We start from the raw sequence: 19,464 nt of genomic DNA on the forward strand, positions 1-19,464 counted from the left end.
CCTAACTGTCCCAGGGGATCTTTTGCACTGGTTGCCATGCTATTTCCTAGGAAGTGGTTTGTGGGTTTAGGTGCATTTTCTGTGTCTCCACCTTCCTTAACTGTTTTCTGTCACTTCTGCCTTCTCTAATTTTTTTCCTTTTTGGTCTCTCTTTATTTCTCCCTCTTAGTTTTATATTCTGTCTCTGTTCTCTCCTTTATCCTCTTCCTTTTTACCCATTTTGTTTTCCCACACATATGCTTTCTTTGTTAGCTGTTTTCCGCAAAATCGATATTACATAAAGGTTCAGAAATGTAATACAAAACTATAGACATTGCATCCATGATATGGCTGTATATTGCAACGTTTTTTAACTTGTAGGAGTTGGGAGTGTCTTATTTACTGATGTCCACTTGTGATATAGTCTTAAAGTAGGTTTTGCCGTACCAGGAAAACTGTGTTAAAATTGGACTTGCAAGGAGATCTGAGAGCATTTGCCATCTTTTGTGTAAGAAAAAAGTTTTACAAACCATTGTCTTTTGAGGTTTGAGGATTGTCAAGGCATACCAAATAAGTCACTAAAGTATATCAGTGCACATTTAGCTTGCAGTGCTGTTAAAGACAGGCACTATGAAATAGCCAAAGACAGACAAAATAGAGGGAGTTGAATTGATACAAATCAGTTTATTTCAATGAATTTAATCGGTGTGTTATGTCTTCTCTCATAACGTTAACTTTGAAAGTTGATTTCCAAAAAACTTCCAAGGTTTGTGCTAAGCATCATTTGGTTAAGGCCACTGTCCTCTTTAGCATTCCATAGTATCAATGGATTATTTCTTGCTACGCAGTTTCTGACCAGTAACATGGCACATTTTTGTTAGTCATCAAATATCCTACCCCAATTTCTATAAGATACCCCTGGACAGATACGCAGTGAGAAGAAATGAAAATTTCACAATGCAATCTTTTTATTTCATTGAAGATTCTTTGGGACTTTCCTGCTCCATCCACCCACTCTCTCGTCCTGTTTTTTACTTCTCTAATATCCATTATTTCTCTTCTTCCTTCCTTCCTCTCTTCCTTGTGGATTTGGTACTTTCCGTTTTTAACATGGTTCTAGCATGTGTGCTACACAAATACATTGTGAACTGGCCTTGGATGTTTTGCCTTCCTGAAAGTAAATGTTTTAATATAAGAAAATAAATGTTAATGTTAGATAGTGGGCCTTTGGCACTTGTGTTCTAAGCAGGGAAATCTGTCGGCTTATTTATGGAAAACACTGCCTGAATTTCCTTGGCTAAAAAACCATAGATGAGTCACTAATTTTCAGAGGTCACAAAACATGTTTTCAGATTCATGTAATTGATCTTCCTTTTATAACAGTGAAAATATCCAATTAAACAAATATTTAAAACCCACTAAGAAGGGGAAATTATACATACCACTTTTGTACAGATAGTAGTAGCTTTTATCAATCAGTTTTAATAAATCTGTAATAAGCCAAATACAAGCAATATTCCCTCTAAAATGAACAGTCGGACTCATTGCACAGTAGAGCAATTTTTGATGATGTTGGGTTTTTGTTTCATATGACGGTAGCACTCAAATGCCCCAGTCAGGATTGGCTAGTTGCCTCTTCATACCATCTGTCCTGAATAAATCAGTTAGTCTAATCCAGTAGCTTTTAGAATAACCTGAGGGTTGTCCTGAGAAAATTCTTCCTAAATAAATGCAAAATGTTAGAAGCGGAAATTGTCAAGCTAATTTGGAACCTTTCTTGCTAGATAACAATAGATGCATACTTGCTCTTTTATTTAAAGTGTGCTGTTAAGACAGCATTGTCGCTACAATAACCAGTTTTTGTTACACACAGTCATTAGAATAGGTTTTTCAACGGTCATAAATACACAGTCACAAAACTATGTAAAAACTGCAGGAAACTTGAATGTGGATACCCTAATCTTCTTCAAGTGCTTCCTCATGTCTATTCCAATATAGTTGCATGCACGTCATGTGCACCATCACTCAAAGTTTTTCCCCTAGTTGTATCCATCCAGTCGATTCTGGTACCCCCTGGAGTGGCGCCTTCATGGTGTAGTATATAGACACCTGCCGACCCTCCACCTCCTCAGTTTCTTCTTTCCATCCATGACAGTTGCTGGAATGCTCTCGTTCTCTTGCTCTGTATGCAAATACTCCTTACTGGTTCTCTGTAAAATAGAGTGTAAATAGTTCAATTAGTCGGTAGTTAGCAAATAGTTAGATAAGATAGAGTATTTGTAAGCTCCTGCGCCACTGCACCTACCGTCACGGGCCCTGGGGCATACCTTGGTCTCAGAGATTCAAGTAGTGTGCAACGTGCCACAAGCCCATGCCGGTAAGCAACCCGCATGATAGCTGCCTGGGAGAGAACCACGTTCAGGATAAATGCCGAATCTGTAACAACTTTAAGCCCTGGACTAAGAAGAAGAGAGACAATAGACTAAAATTTCTCTTAATAGAGGCAGCACTTCGCCCTTAATCAAAACCCAACCTAGCTCCGAGCACTTCCTCTGTCAGAAGTGCCCTGGCCTCATTTACAGAGACTCAGCAAGACCCGGGATCCCTGGCACTGGTTATGCAGCACCAACACACTTCCCCGGCTGCCAAGAAGTCAACCCTGGCTGGTTGGGACTGCTCTCCATCACCAGTGCAGAAGTAAAGGACAAAGAAGTCGGACCGGGAACAATCCCCTCTGAGAAAAGCCACAGACAGAGTGAGACCTGTGCTGGGCCACTCTTACATGGGCAGCAACCAGGCTGTTGACTTCAGCCGTGGGAAGGGACCCGTCGACTCCGGTGCGCATGGACTCCCCACGTAGGGTGAACTATAGAGGTGACTCAGCCCTGGCCGTGTCAACTATGCCAAAAGCATATGAGGTAGTGAGAGGCCTTCTGTCCCTTCCAGTGCCTTCTCTGAGCCGAGGCCCGTCAGGGGCAGCCCCGATACTGTAGGAACCTGTCCCACAGAGGTAAATGCTTGTCTTGGGCAAGCCAACAATGATGGTGAGACATCGCCTGGCATCTCTCATCCTCTAGGGGCTCCACTCCTCGCTGATTGCAGCCCCGGTGCTGGTCACAGTCCCGGCGCCGGTCGCGACCCTGGCACTGCTCCCCATTGAGGTGCTGACCGCGTTCCTGGAGCAAATGACCATTGAGGCACCGCTCCTCAACGCGGTTTCACTGCATGGCACTGATGGGTACGGCACCGTCAAGATCACTCAGGAGCGGGTCCTCAGGCTCCAAAATTGCTGGCAGGGTCTTATACCTCGCGATAGAGCAGACATCAGGTGGACCTTGGGCATCCTGTGCCAGTGACCCAGGGGTTGGTCCAGCCGACATGGGGCCCAGCCCTCATGAGGTCCAGAAAACAATTCAGGACCTGCTGTTTGAGGGAAATTTCCTCTTTTCAGATTAGATGGACGCCCATCTTCATAATCTGAAGGATTCCAGGATGACTCTGAAGTGGTTAGGACTTCACACACCGGCCCTGGCTCATAAACATTATAAGCCCCAACCTAAGAGTCGATTCTACCAGCCTCATCAACAGCAGAGGCAGGACTTCGGTCGGCGGAGGAACAAGGGCTTTAGGAGGAGGCATACACCTCATGCCCCTTCAACATCCACGTCTGTGCCCTCAAAACAACCAGCGGGGTCTAAGCAGTCCTTTTGAGGGTGAGCCCGAGGATGGCACACCAGACCAAAGCCTGGATATTACCTCTATGTTTGTGGACCATTTGTCCCATTTTTACTGTGCCTGGATCAACATCACTTCAGACCACTGGGTGCTCTGCAGGATAGAAGTGGGATTTACCCTGCAGTTAATTTCTTCCCCTCCTTCCCATCCTCCCTCCCTGTCCCTCTTCAGGGACCCTGAGAATTCTGGCCCAGAAAGTACAGTCGCTCCTAAGGGTGGGAGCCATGGAAGTGATTCCTGTGGAGTTAAGAAGCAAAGGGTTTTACTCACACTACTTCCTGATCCCGAAGGTCAACAGGGATCTCAGACCCATCCTAGACAAGTTCATGAAGAAGTTGAAGTTCTGTATGATTTTCCTGGCTTCTAATCTCCCTTCCCTAAGATCCAGGGGACTGGTTTGCTGCCCTGTCAGCAGCTCCACAAGTATTCATGACGTGCATGGCAGTGGTGGTGCCTTTCTCAGGAGGCAAGGAGTGCACGTCTACCCTTACCTGGACAACTGGCTGATCAAAGGTTGGTCGAGAGATGTGGTGGAAGAGCATATGAACCTCGTACAGCCCACTTTCAGGAACCTGGGGCTCCTGATAAACGAGCACACGTCGACTTTCTCTTCTATTCAAAGGATAGAATTCATAGGAGCGGTTCTCGATTCAACCGAGGCTCGATTCAGAGCCTCCTTGCCAGAGAACTGGTTCAGGGCCATCCAAGAGATCATAAACAGCCTGAAATCCTTTACCATCACCTGAGGCTCCTGGGACATATGGCCTCTTGTACCTACATGGTGCAGCATGCGCAGCTGAGACTGCGGCTTCTCCAAGCCTGGCTGGCATCGGGTGACCAGGCCATCACCCATTGTACAAGGTGATCACTCTTCCCTCACTCTCCAGTGGTGGCTGGCCTGAGGCACAGTGTGTGCCGGTATCTCCTTTACAAGGCCCACCCCTTTGATGTTGCTGGTCACTGACAATTCGGACGTGGGATGGGGAGCTCACTTGGGGCCCCTCAGTACTCAGGGCCTCTGGACGCCAGAGGAATTAGCCCTACATATCAGCGTCAGGGAATTAAGAGTGGTGCACCTAGCCTGTCAGGCATTCTGTCACAACCTACATGGCAAATGCATGTCACAACCACAATGTTTTATATAAATAAACAGGAGGGGGGGCTCGCTCTTCTCCCCTGTGCCAGGAAGCGCTGAGGCAATGGGAGTACTGCCCAGTCCACTCCATTTCCCTGGAAGCCTCCTATCTACCAGGCACTCAGAACAGGTTGACAGATCCTTCACCAATCATCACGAGTGGTCCATCTGACCAGACATCTTGAATGCAGTTTTCCAGAGGTCGGGGTTTCCCCAGGTGGAACTGTTTGCAACCAGATTTAACAGGAAATGCCCCCAGTCCTGCTTGTACCTGGGGCACAGCTCAGGCTCGCTCTCGAATACCTTTCTCCTTCCCTGGAGAGGGAGGTTTCTCTACTCCTTTCCTCTCACGCTTATCCATAGGGTGTTACTCAAGGTAAGGAGGGACAAGGTGCACATAATCCTTATAGCACAGGCATGCCAGTCAGGCTTCCGGTGCTCCCGGACTTGATAGCCCAGGAGCACAGATGTATGCTCCACCCAAACCTGGAGTCCCTATACTTGTTGGCCTGGAAGCTCCATGGCTGAGTGAGACAGAAGAGGACTGCTCAGCACTGGTGCGAGCTGTCCTTATGGTTGTCAGAAAGCAGTCAACTAGAGCGGCCTATTTGGCTACGTGGAAGAGGTTTATGCTGTGGTCACCGAAGAGAAAGATCCTACCTTTGGAGGCCCCACTGCCCGTTATCCTGGACTACCTGCTGTACTTGAAGAAAGAAGGTCTTGCGGTATCATCCATCAGGGTTCACTTAGTTGCAATCTTGGCCCCAGCAGTGAATGGACAGTCGGTATTTTCAAACCCAATCTGTGCTCAATACTTGAAGGTATTAGAGCGTTTGTATCCACAGGGGTGCCAACCTTTGCCTCCTTGGGACCTCATCTTGGTACTGTCAAGACTGATAGGGCCACCGTTCGAGCCAATGACAACATGCCCCTTGCTCTACTTGTCCTGTAAGACAGTCTTCATGGTAGCCATTATTTTGGCCAAAAGAGTCGCAGAAATCCGGGCCCTCACCTTTGAACCACTGTATACAGTTCTCTTCAAAAACAAGGTCCAACTTTGACCACATCCATCCATCCTTCCGAAAATGGTCTCTTATTTTCACAGTATCCAGGACATTTTTCTTCCGGTATTCTATCCCAAGCCTCATGCTAATAGGCAAGAACAGAGGCTATGGACTTTGGACATTAGATGTGCACCTTTTTACATAGAAAAGGACCAAGCCGTTCCAGAAGACCACTCAGCTTTTTGTCGCTATCGCAGAGAGGATAAAGGGGAATCCTGTCTTGTCACATATAATCTCTTCTTGGATCACATCCTGCATCCGCATGTGCTACGACCTAGCTTAAGTGTCACTCCGTGCTTGCCAGCACACTCCACAAGATCACACTCTTCAGCGGCATTTGTGGCTTGAGTCCTGATCCTGGCTATCTGCAGGGTGGTGACCTGATCTTCTATCCACACATTCACCTCGCACTATGCCATCACTCAACAGGTCAGAAATTCTGCAGTTTTTGGTACAGTGCTCCTCCAGTCTGTCTCTCAGCGAAACTCCGATTCCACTACTTAACTGATTGCTTGGGAATCACCTATATTGGAATGGACATGAGCAAGCTATCAAAGAAGAAAAAACGGTTACTAACCTTTCTGTAACTGTTCTTCGAGATGTGTTGCTCATGACCATTCCGCAACCCGCCCACCTACACCTCTGTTGGAGTTGCTGGCAAGAAGAAACTGAGGAGGCGGCAAGGCGGCAGATGAATATATACCGCGCCATGAAGGCGCCGCTCCAAGGGGCACCATAGTCAACCTGACGGATACCACTAAGGAAAAAACTTCTGACGATGGTGCACCCTACACGCGCGCACCTATATTGTAATGGACATGAGCAATACATCTTGAAGAACAATAGTTACAGAAAGGTTAGTAACCGTGTTTTCTTTTTCAGGATTACTAGCTAACTGGTTGTATGTATTTGGAATATAATTGGCTCTTTATATGGAAAAATAATGCTTTAATTCATTCCTTTATTCAAACAGACTGACTAGATTTATTCATTTCAGTTAAATCCACTCAGTCAAGCATGCTCATGTTTTAGACGCTAATGTATATTATATATTGAAATGCAATGTAACTAAAAATTGTTTTTCCTTACAGAAACTAATCTCTGAAGTGAAAATTCAGGTGGATAACCAGATCCAAAATCTACACTTTAATATAACTGCAATCTGTCCTGACGGAAGTAGAAAAACAGGCATGGAAGGATGCAAAAATGTGGCCTATAATGAAGAAGTATGTTGAGTTTCTCAGTCGCAAAGGGATTGAGCTATTTATTATATTTTTCTTAGATGTATGGTATCTTCTAGAGCTTTTTTAAGAGTGAAAGTAGATTTTGGTGTTCTTGATCATCAACTCTCCACATTCTCCTTGGCATTATTTCTCCTGAACCTTATTTAAAATCAAAAGCTACTGTTTGTTCTCAGTGATCTCATGGAGATAAGGTTCAAAGCATTGTCAACCATCTAAATAATATTTATGAGGACCATTCCCCACAGCCCAGCACTGAATGTGCTCATGTTCTATATGAAAGGTCTCTTCAGCTGAAGAGCCTTACAGATATGCAAGGAGAAGAGAAGAGTCATTAGGGGCAGATTGACAACTGCTTGGCCATGGCTTGGGGCATTTTTTTTCTGCTTCTTTGTTTAAAAAGTGTGTCTTCAACACATGCCCAGAGATCCTGGTAATTGGTATATTGTGTAAATCAGATTAAAGTGTCAATTTATGTCCATCTGGAGCATTATGGATGTAATTGGTTCTATTTGTGTGTGCATTTATATCTTTATTCTATTGCTTAAATTGGCAAAGTAATTTATTTAATTCATTAAGAAGAGGTCTATGTTTTTTAAGTGTAAGTTCAAGGAGTTCTGTTCCTGTTACCAAGTTTATGTAGCTTAGCTAAAGTCACTCATGTCTATGTATGTATGCAGTCACAAATCAGTGAATTTGCTGTGTGAAATTTAGAAATTACACCATGCTTTATACTTGTGTAAATTTTGTTTGCATGACTAGTTCCAGATGGGCTTGCTAGTTTTTTCCTTTAAGCTCAGCTACAATGTTCCCACCTATGTTTGTCATAGGTAGTATCATTGTAATTAGTTCTGTTGTCCTTTTAATAAAAAAAAGCCATTTGATTGTAAAGGATAGCAAATGTGGTCCAAAACCAGCAGCAGCTGAAAATTAGCCTTCTTCAAGAGGTTAACTTCTTAACAGTAAATCTTCCTTTTAGTATTTGTTTACTTGGAGAATGCTTTTCCTTAACTCTCACATTCCTTTCATTGCACAATCCTCCTTTCTTTCTCCTCCTACCAAAACACAAAACTGTTCTATGATTTGGAAGATTCTGTGACCTCTTCAGGGTATAAGCACTTCAGCTTGTCTTTCTAGTAAGGCTGGTCATAATGTTTGGTGGTATTCATAATGTGTCCTAAAAGCATGTTACTCCTTTAAATGTTGTACAGTGGTGGCCCAGGATTTTAGGCTCATGCATCAAAAAAACACGGGAGAAAGACAATATACCATGTCCTGTTGCTTGGAGGCACAGCTTTTCTCTTTGTTATCCATGTACAAATCAGGTCTGAGGCTTTCTTCAGTCTGGTCCCAAGATAGAGGTAACTGCCAAACAAAGTCTGGCTTTCTCCAGGTGGGGGTCAGAGAGGTGGGGGCAGGGGAGAGAGAAGAAAAGGAGAAATAATAAGCAATTTTAGTTTCTTGTACTTAGTCCAACTTCTTGTGTAATACAATAGTCAGTTTCTTATTTTCGGTATCTGGGATTTGATTTGGAAGTCTACAGACCTAGTTACCTCCTTAGACTGGAGGAAACATTTCCTTCTTCCCTAATTCTTTTGCCACCCCTTCTTTCTGTTTATATTCCTGCTCTGATGAATATAGATGGGAGATTTCCCTTTCCAATCAGCAAGCTGAGCAGCTTTTCAAAAGAGGCCCCTGTGCATGGTTGCCTTCACAGGCAGTACCCTACCAATGAAAAAGACAAGCACCAAATGTAAAGGTTTTAATACTCGGTTGACCCAACCTATGGGAAAATATTTACTGCCTTCAAAGTTTCCAAAGGCCATGGGTTTTAGTTCATCAGTGGGCTGGCATATCAAAGAAGATGCGTATACCATGACAGAAAGACCAGAAGAAAAAAGGACAGCTCTGCAGAAGTGATTTGCAGAACTACTACTGCCTTTAGCTCTCTACAGTTCTATGTTCTGGGTCTGTCTGTCCTTCTCCTGCCTCCTGCTAGAATCTGGATAGCCACCAAGCGCTCCCATAGCCCTCTCTGCACCACAGGGCAAGAGTTAGATGTGCCCTGGACTCAGACTTCAGGCTGGTTCTTGTTGTTGTTTTTGTTACATTTGTATAAGATCCAGGGGGTTGGAGGGAGGTTTTTCCCACGCCTAACCATTTGAAAGTAGTGGGGATATATTGTTGAAGATTCCTTGGAGGATGGTCTACTCCCTCATCCCCTCCAGCTGGCTTTTTTGTCCGGTGGAAGAAGGTTTGATGAGTCCCTGGTTTCTGTTTGCTTATAGCGGGAATGAGTTGGCAGCCAGAAAGATTTCACTCTGTGCAGTCCTTATTTTTTTCCTTGCTCATTTATAAATCATGAAGGGAAGAACCTACCCATGCACTCATTAAGCTGCCAGCAACACACAGTGTTAAGGGTCCTAGTGATCTCATATTTTGCATATTGGAAACTAAGTGTATGTAGTCCTCAAGTAGCAGAGGTCATGCATGGCCAATCCAAGGTATTCATGCAGAAGTCCTAAAAACCAGATCAGGTCTCCAAAGGAAACATACATGTGGTATAATTCCGATTGCATAGTGAACCTTCAAATATTTACTATTTGAACTTTGTTTTATTTGCTGAGCTAGTATTGGTGAAATGCCAAAAAGTATAAGTGGTGTTACGGGTTTAACAGTTCAATAGGCATGAATATGTTGTTCAAACAAATACTTTTATTTTTGTCTTAAAGTGACACAAAGGTTATCAATATGTTAACTCACTGATGTTTGGCTACTCCGAAAGGTTGATACATTTGTATTGGCATAAATTGTAAACTCTTCATGGCAGGGACGTGTCTGTTGTACGGTGCAGAGTCCCAATTCTGATCAAGGTTTCTAGGGGCTGTTATAATGTAAATAATAACAAGACAAGGAAATTTCTAACATCGCTGTCAGAAGTTAGAAATAGAACAGCTACCTTTGCAAATTCTGTATTCCTTTGTTTAAATCTGCATTCTGCAGATCATTTTCAACATGAAATGTAGGCTGTTGTTGGTCTCGTACTATTGGGTTTCACTATGCTTGTTACTTTTGTCATTACTAAAATATGATGCATTCATCAATTGCTACTGTGTCTTCAGTCTTATTGCTTGGTAAGTATTACAAGTGGTATGATTTCTTGTTTAATTTATGATAGAATGTTGAAACAATTTACAGGAAATAATTACTACATTATAAATGCAGTATTTATTTTTTCTTAGGTGCTTTTTAATGTATCAGTTGCAATGAAAGGATGTGGTATAACTGAAGGAAGAAAATATGTGATAATCAAACCTATTGGTTTCAATGAAACCACCATAATTAATATATATAAAAACTGTGCCTGTCAGTGTGAGGACAGTGCAAGGCACAAAAGAATATGTGTCGATGAAACTTTTCTCGATGGTGAAAGCACCCATTGCGAAGACACTAACTGTAGTTCCAGTGAAGATACATTTCCTTTTGAGAGATGTAAGTTGCACCCGGACCAGCCCATCTGCAGTGGTCAAGGAGACTGCATAGGTGGAAGATGTCTCTGTCACAAAACCAGGCTGGGCAAAGTGTATGGCAAATACTGTGAAATGGATGACTTTTCTTGCCCGTATTACCATGGAAACCTGTGTGCTGGTAAGCTACCAAATTTAAGTGTGTTTTTGCTCAACCGTGTGTATATACAGTATGTAGTCTAACAATAATGAATATGGTTGTCAAACACTAAATGTTTCATTAAGTTAATTTATTTATTTTTAAAATCTGGTAGAGTGTCTGTAGCTCTGGAGACTGAAGTCCTCTGTTAACTACAGGTGTCTCAAAAATCTCCTACACTTTTGAGATTGTCTGAACCAAAACCCTGGACTCAAACAATCTCTAAATTCAAGAATTTCAAGACTAAACTCATACATCTTTTTCCAGAGAGAGCTTATCCCTGATACCAGTATTGTTATTTCTGTAAAAGAAGAGAAGCAACTTCTACATATGAATCTGTGTGAACACCACCAAACTTTGGGAAATATCTTTCTGGATCTGGATCTGATTTTGTGTCTCAGGCTCATCTCTGGTTATATTATGACATGAATTCCGAAGAAGATGCAAGTGCATAGCACAGTATAACTACAAGTCACCCCAAATTAATGCCATCAGACCTTAGGTTGATCTTCAATTTCGTATGCTAACAAACAGACTAAAGTAGCTCAAAACAACCAAGCAAAAAACAGGACAATGTGAGCAGAATGAAACCAAATGAGCTCTTGATTTGGTACTTGAGACCTTCATTCCATTCTTGGGGTGAAATTCTGTTCGCAAAGAAGTGTGAAAATGAAAATGTTGCCTGAGGCAGGAGTGTGACATGAATGCCAAAACACCATTACAACAGAAGCAAAGATGCAGACTGTACCCAGTACCATTGTTATCTGTCAGCCAAAATTATTTTCTCTTTCTCAATGGAAGTAAAATTTAAATGTTTATTTTTTTTAAATTTTAAAATAACTTAATATGTAAATATCTTTTTTGTAGTCCTCACTGTTAAACGAAATTCATCCATGTATTTAATTTCACTTCACTGTATAGTGCCCAACCTGTGCATTGATGGTCAAACTTAGGTCACATTTACAGTAGTGCAAATTTAGAACTCCTCTGACTTCAGTAGAGTTATTCTGGTTTAACTCTACTGTAATTGTTGCAGTACCTGAGTAGGCTGCCCACACTGAGACCCTTTTCCAGTCACTTGAGAGTGCATCCCTTTCAAGTGTCGGGCATCCACTTCTCTTTGGGATGAGATCTTCCAATCCAGCCACTCCCCAGCTGAGTTTCTGGGTTACTTCCCTGGTTGCCAGCCGTGTTATTTAGCAGGTTCAGTTAGCTTAGCACCTGCAAGATCTTTTTCTCTGGGCGCCTATGACAGCCTACATTTGCAATAAAAACAACGAGGAGTCCTTGTGGCACCTTATTTGGGCATAAACTTTTGTGGGCTAGAACCCACTTCATCAGATGCATAGAGTGGAAAATACAGGAGCAGGTATAAATACATGAAAAGATGTGAGTTGCCTTACCAAGTGTGAGGTCAGTCTAACGAGACAATTCAGTTGACAGCAGGATACCAAGGGAGGAAAATAACTTTTGAAGTGGTAATGAGTGGTCCATTTCAGACAGTTGACAGGAAGGTGTGAGTAACAGTAGGGGGAAATTAGTATTGGGGAAATTAGGTTTAGGTTTTGTAATGACCCAACTACTCCCAGTCTTTATTCATGCCTAATCTGATGGTGTTCAGTTTGCAAATTAATTCCCGTTCTACAGTTTCACGTTGGAGTCTGTTTTTGAAGTTTTTTTGTTGAAGAATTGCCACTTTTAGTTTGTTATTGAGTGACCAGGGAGATTAAAGTGTTCTCCTACTGGTTTTTGAATGTTATGATTCCTGATGTCAGATTTGTGTCCCTTTATTTAGTTTATTCAAACCAAAGCATGTTTTATTTTTCCCAACAGGTACACAGTGCTTAGAGAAGTAGAATTAAAATAACTGACCTACACAAAAGTTCCCTTACCTAAGCTTAACATTTCTATCCAATGCTCGGGTTGGTCCGACTTGTTCCCCATCTCTGAGCTGGGAGAACCACCTGTACTGCTTACAGCCTTCTTCACTGGAGACCTCACAGCCTGTCAGCTTTTTCCTGACACACCCAGGGCCGCCTCTCCCAGCTGACCCCCTCTCTCTCTCCCTCCCCCCCCCAAAACCTCCTTTTCCAGGGGTACCTTTTAAAGCATTCCTAGTCTTTTGATCTTTTAGGGTCTCTTTTGATCCCAGGCTTAGTCTTGGGAAGAGTAAAACATCCTAACCTGGATGGAGCCAGCCAGGCAAATTCTCCGCTAGCTGGAGGCCCCATCTGTTATATTAATTCCATGGAAGAAAACCAAGATACCTGAGAGAATGTCTTACCTGTGTCGTTGTTTTACCTTTCCTGTTCAGTTCTGTAACATCTTCTTTACAGCCTCCTTTGATATAGCTGTGTGCATTCAGTTAGGCAGCAATACAAAACAGAACAAGAAAACAGACTTAGACTTATAATACATTCATAAAAATACATGTTCCCAGTTCATCACAGTAACTATGAACAGAACTTTGCTTAGATGAAGTAGAAATAATAGTGTGTGATCATTAAAATAATTACAGTATTGTAATGCATATGCACAAGGGGAGGGAGTTAAGGTTTACTTTTCACTTTTCCTGATTTTTGAATGCCTAACTTTACAACTTTACTGTTTTCTTAACATAGACTTTATATATTAGAATATAATAATAAATGTCTATGGTCTTCTTTTCCCCCCCAGAAAATGCAAAGTTTAAAAGTATCTTTAGTCACATTTGGTGGGAGGTGGGGGAGGAATAGACACTACTATATGTCAAAAGTGAAACTATACAAGTGTCTACAACATGGAAAACACATGCCTGCACACATTTTTAGCTGCCTCAGGCTCCCACAGTTTCACATAGAAAACTCTAAAGGAGGTAAGGGCTTTTATATAGCCCTTGACTCCTTTAGAATGTATGCTTAAATTCCCATTGACTGAAGCAGAGCTCATTACATGTTGTTGTTGTTGTTACTGTGGTTCTAAATTAGACACAGACCTCTTTCATTTAGAACACTAGGAGATGGTTGTTATAGTCCTGTCTTTAAAAACAAAAACAAACTACCATTCGTACATAATTTTTTTCAAACCTTTAGAGCTTGGCCAAATCAAACTATTTTTCACTAAAGCACTACAATGAATTTTTCATCCCTAAAGACTATCTCCTTTCTAGATGTGCACTTTTTAATCCTATCTGCTTCAATGTGAGACCTGTTTAGAAAATTTCAGAATAACACTGTATGATGAGAACAGTGTAACTGCTTTTTTTTTCAGATTTTCAAAAAAAAAAGTTGGGTATATATCATGCTGGGGAAATTTCAGCCTGAAAGGTGAAAATTTCAGTAAGTTATGAGCCAAACAGGTGCTTAGGCTGACTTAGTTTTTCCATTCTAACTCATTTATTTCTGAGAGATCATAGAAAAAGGCATCTGAGACAAAAACACAGAACGCCATTTTGACCTCAAATGGCAATACAACCTAATAAATAATAGGATAGATCTTCCCCTTACCCTGAGCTGCCTGGACAGCGACAGTTATGTTTCTCCATGTCAGTATATCAGCCATCTAAGTAAGCTGTCTGCACGGTTTGGAAACGGAGTACTGTAAAGGCCCTTCTCAGTGAGTTATTAAACAGACTGTCTAAATATCTGGCATACCCATGAGTCTTTTTAATAAGGGAAAACTAAGGTGACATTTGAAATAGAAACAACTGCCATATATAGTTGCTTATTAATATCTTTTATTCTCCACTTGAATAGGGATTTCACACTTCTAAATTTAACTCTAATCATTTCCGATTCTGAGAAATCTAGAGAATGCTAAGGATTTTGAATATGCTCTAGCCAAGACGCACACTTACTAAGGCAGATGGAGGTTTAACTGAACACTTATATACTCTCTGATGTTGCAGGCAATGGTGAATGTGAAGCTGGTAAATGTAAATGCTTTCGCGGCTGGGAAGGTGACCGCTGTCAGTGTTCACTATTGACAGCAAAACATTGCATGAATTCCAAAGGCCAGATTTGCAGTGGAAGAGGAGCATGTGTATGTGGAAAATGCGAGTGCACTGATCCAAGGAGTTTTGGCCGGTTTTGTGAATATTGCCCTACTTGTAACAATGCCTGTGACGAAAACAGGTATGTTTCTAATACTAGACTTAATTTCCATTTTTAATGTTGTTTTCCTTTCCCAGAATATTCCCATTTAGATGCTGTATACATTAGAATTTTCTCAGTGTAACCTTACTTAAACATGAAGCTTTGAGTCTCGACTTGAGGCTTGCACTGCACAATTCATCTGCAGCTGAGGTATTCATGCTGACATGCCCAGATCCACGTGCACTGCACTGAAACTTACTTTTTTTTTTTTTACCTGTAGTATCCCATTAATTGTAGTCAAGATGGTTGTTTTATATATTTCTCCATAAATACAGGATTATCATGGCAACATATTTTCCCACTGCGTTATTACTAAACTGGAATAATTTAGAGATGGTCTGAAAGTGGTATCTGCTACACACATCACTAACCCTTTATCAGGAAGGTTAAAACATAAAAAATAACGTTGCTGCAATGAAAACAAGGCTATTCATAAGTGGTTAAGGGAACACTGTTGTTTTGGGAACAGAGTATTAAAGGAGGGTAGTATATTCATTCATTTGGTTCCGAATACATCATCTACAGGGCTGGGGGGAAAAGTGCAGCTTTGAGTATTAAAGATGAATACGTAGGGTGAGTAGTTCTGCTCCCATGTGCGAAGAGGTAGAAAGGGATCAATCCTGTTGCCATGCTTACCCTTGTAGAGAGACTAGTCGCAACCCTGTCCTTGTGCTCTCTCCCCAAATAAGACAAGGAAGAATGAGCCTGGAGACAAAGGGCTTGTCTACAGTCAAAACATGACAGCAACACAGCTGCACTGCTGCGTCTGCACCGCTGTAGCGCTTCAGCGTAGCCACAATCTACGCTGACGAGAGGGATTCTCCCATTGGTGTAGGTAATCCACCTCCCTGAGACACGGTAGCTAGGTCGACAGAATTCTTTTGTCAACCTAGTACTGTCTGTGCAGGGACTTAGGTCAACTAAACTACGCTACTCAGAGGTGTGGAGTTTTCACACCCCTGAGCAACATACTTATGGCCAATCTAATTTTCTAGTGTAGATCAGGCCTCAGCCATGTGTCTCCCTCCCCACTAGCCAGCAGAGCTGGGCTAACAAGGGGGAGTAAATTCTCCACTCTTTCAAAGATTGTAGCAAGAACTACATGCTCCTGAAGGCTGCTTCCAAAAGCTCCTGCTGGAATGTTGCATCATTCTGCAGTCCCCATTGTGGGCAATTTAACCCTTCATCTAAAAAAGTAAACAGTAAGAATAGAAAGAATTGATATTCGTCAGTTGAATTCTGAGCTGTTTAGTATACATGCTGTTGGAGGAAAACTCCAGACCATGTCTGAAGAGGTGAATGCTCAGACAGAATGATGTGAAAATACAATATCTGTGTTATAACTGAAAGTCAAAGGGAGTTAGTGCCCATGCCTTTGAACAATCTATCTCAATTTGATTAAAAAGTCAATTGCATTTTTTTGTAACATTAATGATATTTGTTTTCTGTAGTCATTTAAAGTTCAGTTCTACTCTGAAAGTAGTAGTAAAAATGGCACTACCTACTCCCTGTTTGTATTCAGAGTCTGATCTGTTGACATTTAGTCACAACAGTTAGTTGTTTGCTACTTTACTTCTGTAGGCACTGCAGACCCAGCCCTGTGTAGACAAGGTGCTCATGTCTATTCTTCCTAATGTATCATCAAAAGAATTCCATTTGCAAGGTTAAATGTTTCCCTGTATTATTACTGTGCATCTCATTGAATGCCGTGAAAATGTGGTGTAAGGGGGAATAAGTGGACTGCAGGATCGTTATTACTATTGATGATGCATGAAAGGAAAGAACCCACCTTTATTTTAGTAGCTCATGTTGAGTTTTTGGATCTGATAGCTAAAGAAACCACGGGGTAGATTCTGCACCTCCTTAGATGTACAGCATGAAAGGTTTCAGAGTAGCAGCCGTATTAGTCTGTATCCGCAAAAAGAACAGGAGTACTTGCGGCACCTTAGAGACTAACAAATTTATTAGAGCATAAACTTTCGTGGACTACAGCCCAAGGTGTAGTCCAGGGTCAGGGGAGGGTGGCTTTGAGCCAGCATCTGACTATTTTACTTCACTACTTTTCACCAAATAGTTTTGACAACCACATTGGGTTAAAGTAGAGAGACAAGGTGAGTGAGGTAATATCTTTTATTGGATCTGTTGGTGAAAGAGACAAGCTTTCAAGCTACACAAAGCTCTTCTTCTGGTCACTCTATTAGCTCTAGGTAGCTTGAAAGCTTGTCTCTTTCACCAACAGAAGTTGGCCCAATAAAAGATATCACCTCGTCTCTCTAATATCCTGGGACCAACTCGGCTACAACAATACTGCAAATAACAATGGGTTAAAATATTGCAAGAGAGAGACAGCATGTCTCAAAGTTAATAAATAAATGCTTCAGTATTTTTCTAGCAGCAAGAGAACATTATTTGAACACAATAATTATTCTGTTGATTTAATCGTTTAAGGAAAATGCAGTGAAGTTATAATGGTGGTTAAGTGCTATATTTATATGTTCATTTTCAGGAATTGTGTTCAGTGCCATTATTCTAACAATGCATCACAAACTACACATGACCAGTGCAAAACCTCATGTGCTTATATGGTGCATTATATTGATCCCGCATCAGGTATGTAAAAACCTAGCTTTGCCTAATCATTTTATTAAAAGTGTGAAAGCCATCAAAATTCATAGTAGAGGATCCACACAATCCACTTGGCATCACTTAAGAACCATTTAATTCTTTAAAATTGAGTGTAAGTTATGTATAGGACTCGGTATAGGCCCTCTGCATTGTGGTGAAATTTTCCCCTCAGTTAACAGTCAGGGCCGGCTCCAGGGTTTTGGCCGCCCCCAAGCAGCCAAAAAAAAAAAAAAAAACCCGCGATCGCGGTCTGCGGCGACAATTCGGCGGGAGGTCCTTCGCTCCGAGCTGGAGTGAGGGACCATCCGCCGAATTGTCGCCGAATAGCTGGACGTGCCGCCCTTCTCCGAAGTGGCCGCCCCAAGCACCTGCTTGTCAAGCTGGTGCCTGGAGCCAGCCCTGTTAACAGTTAATACTTAATTGTAAAAAAGCCTCCACTCTTCCCTTCCCTTTTGCCTTCCTCAGCCCTGCAAAATGCAGTACACCTTGACGTGTTATTTTGTAACAAAATTAAATCTGATATCGTCCTGCTTAAATATTCGTATGAATGATGGATTTAAAAATTGGCACTGATGCACAGATATTTCTGTAATAACATTCCTTGCTCTAGTTAGCATTTATATTCTTCAAGAGTAGATTGTGATTGTTTGAAGAAAGTTTGTTTTGCTTCAGGGAAAATGAAAGATAAATAATAACAGGAAATGTGATTGGCAAGCATTGCTAAATCAGATTTCCAAGATCCTTGAGAAGTTGCATCCAATAGTAAATCCTGCCTCAGTAATGTTTAAAGAAAGATTTACAGAAATGTATTATGGTAGCCATATGTTTTACTACTTCTCATATGTTTACATTATTTCACATTACGAGAGCTGAACAAATGAAGTAGAACGCATAGCTCAATGAAACATTTTAATGTGTCTTAAGTATACACAGCTGTAAGGTAATGAGCGTGTGTAAAAGTCTTTCTCTATTAATAAACACATCCAAAGCCCATTCAAGTGACAGGGCCCAAATGGCAAAGAAAATTACATATATGTAATCACTTTTTGTCAGTTAATAGCTTTACGTAGACATTTTGTTTTAAAGAGTCATATAAAAGTGACAGAGATTCTATTTGGGATTTATGAGAAGGATCTGTAGATTTTTAAAACTATTAGAGGCCCAGACTATTGAGAGAAGCGGTGCAGTGCATAGGGCATGGGACTAGGAGTCAGGAGACCTGGGTTCTATTCCTGACTGTGCTACTTACCAGCAAGGAAAGTGACAAGCCTGAGTTTTACCTTCCACACTTTGTCTGTCTTGTCTGGGGCAGAGACTGTCCGGTACTGTGTTGTGTGCCTAACACAATGGAGTCCTGACCTCTAGGTGCTACTGTAACATTAAACAATAAAAAAGTTGTGACCTTGTATCTGGATCTTCCTAATTGGAATTTTTTTCCTGATAAAGCTATTTTAAAAATAGTTTGCATATGGCAATGCGAATAATTATTCCTTCTTCATTAAATACTTTCACACATACAATCATTTGGGGTTATTTTAGGAATTTGGTTTAGTGAAGCTATGCTAAATTAATGTGCACTGTTAAATTCAAACTTGGTTTAATGGGTGCCCCATATCAATATTTTAGCTTTACACTCTTGTTTTCCTTTTATTGCAGAATGTTTCTCTGACCCAAACTACTTTAGAATCTTTTTTATAATCTTTATAGTTACATTTCTGATTGGGTTGCTTACTGTACTTATCATCAGGCAGATAATTCTACAGTGGAATAGCAATAAAGTTAAATCTTCCTCAGATTACAGAGCATCTGCAACAAAGAAGGTAATTGATTTCAGAGAAAATCATATTCAGTCCTTTTTTTTTTTTTTGCTTGCATATAAGTGTTAG

General features: G+C 41.4%; 1 protein-coding gene and 1 long non-coding RNA gene across 4 annotated transcripts in view; one reads left to right on the forward strand and one right to left on the reverse strand.

The window, feature by feature from the left end:
* The window catches only part of ITGB8 (integrin subunit beta 8), a 73,126-nt gene that overhangs the window by 47,652 nt on the left and 6,010 nt on the right, over positions 1–19,464 (forward strand). For 2 of the 3 annotated variants that reach the window (XM_005303147.4, XM_005303148.3), the window contains exons 9-13: positions 7,005–7,139; positions 10,397–10,802; positions 14,707–14,932; positions 17,460–17,563; positions 19,235–19,398. In XM_005303147.4, coding sequence (XP_005303204.1) covers positions 7,005–7,139; positions 10,397–10,802; positions 14,707–14,932; positions 17,460–17,563; positions 19,235–19,398 — 1,035 coding nt within the window. The remainder of the gene's footprint in view (positions 1–7,004; positions 7,140–10,396; positions 10,803–14,706; positions 14,933–17,459; positions 17,564–19,234; positions 19,399–19,464) is intronic. The other variant, XM_042856359.2, reaches the window with a different exon arrangement.
* LOC112059983 (uncharacterized) lies at positions 645–14,513 on the reverse strand. Its single transcript, XR_006175914.2, has 3 exons — positions 14,306–14,513; positions 13,105–13,171; positions 645–2,189 (listed from the first exon to the last, which is right to left on the reverse strand). It is a non-coding gene; the product is annotated as an uncharacterized LOC112059983 (long non-coding RNA).

Source organism: Chrysemys picta, chromosome 2 (genome assembly GCF_011386835.1).
Source record: "Chrysemys picta bellii isolate R12L10 chromosome 2, ASM1138683v2, whole genome shotgun sequence".
Lineage (NCBI taxonomy): Eukaryota > Metazoa > Chordata > Testudines > Emydidae > Chrysemys > Chrysemys picta.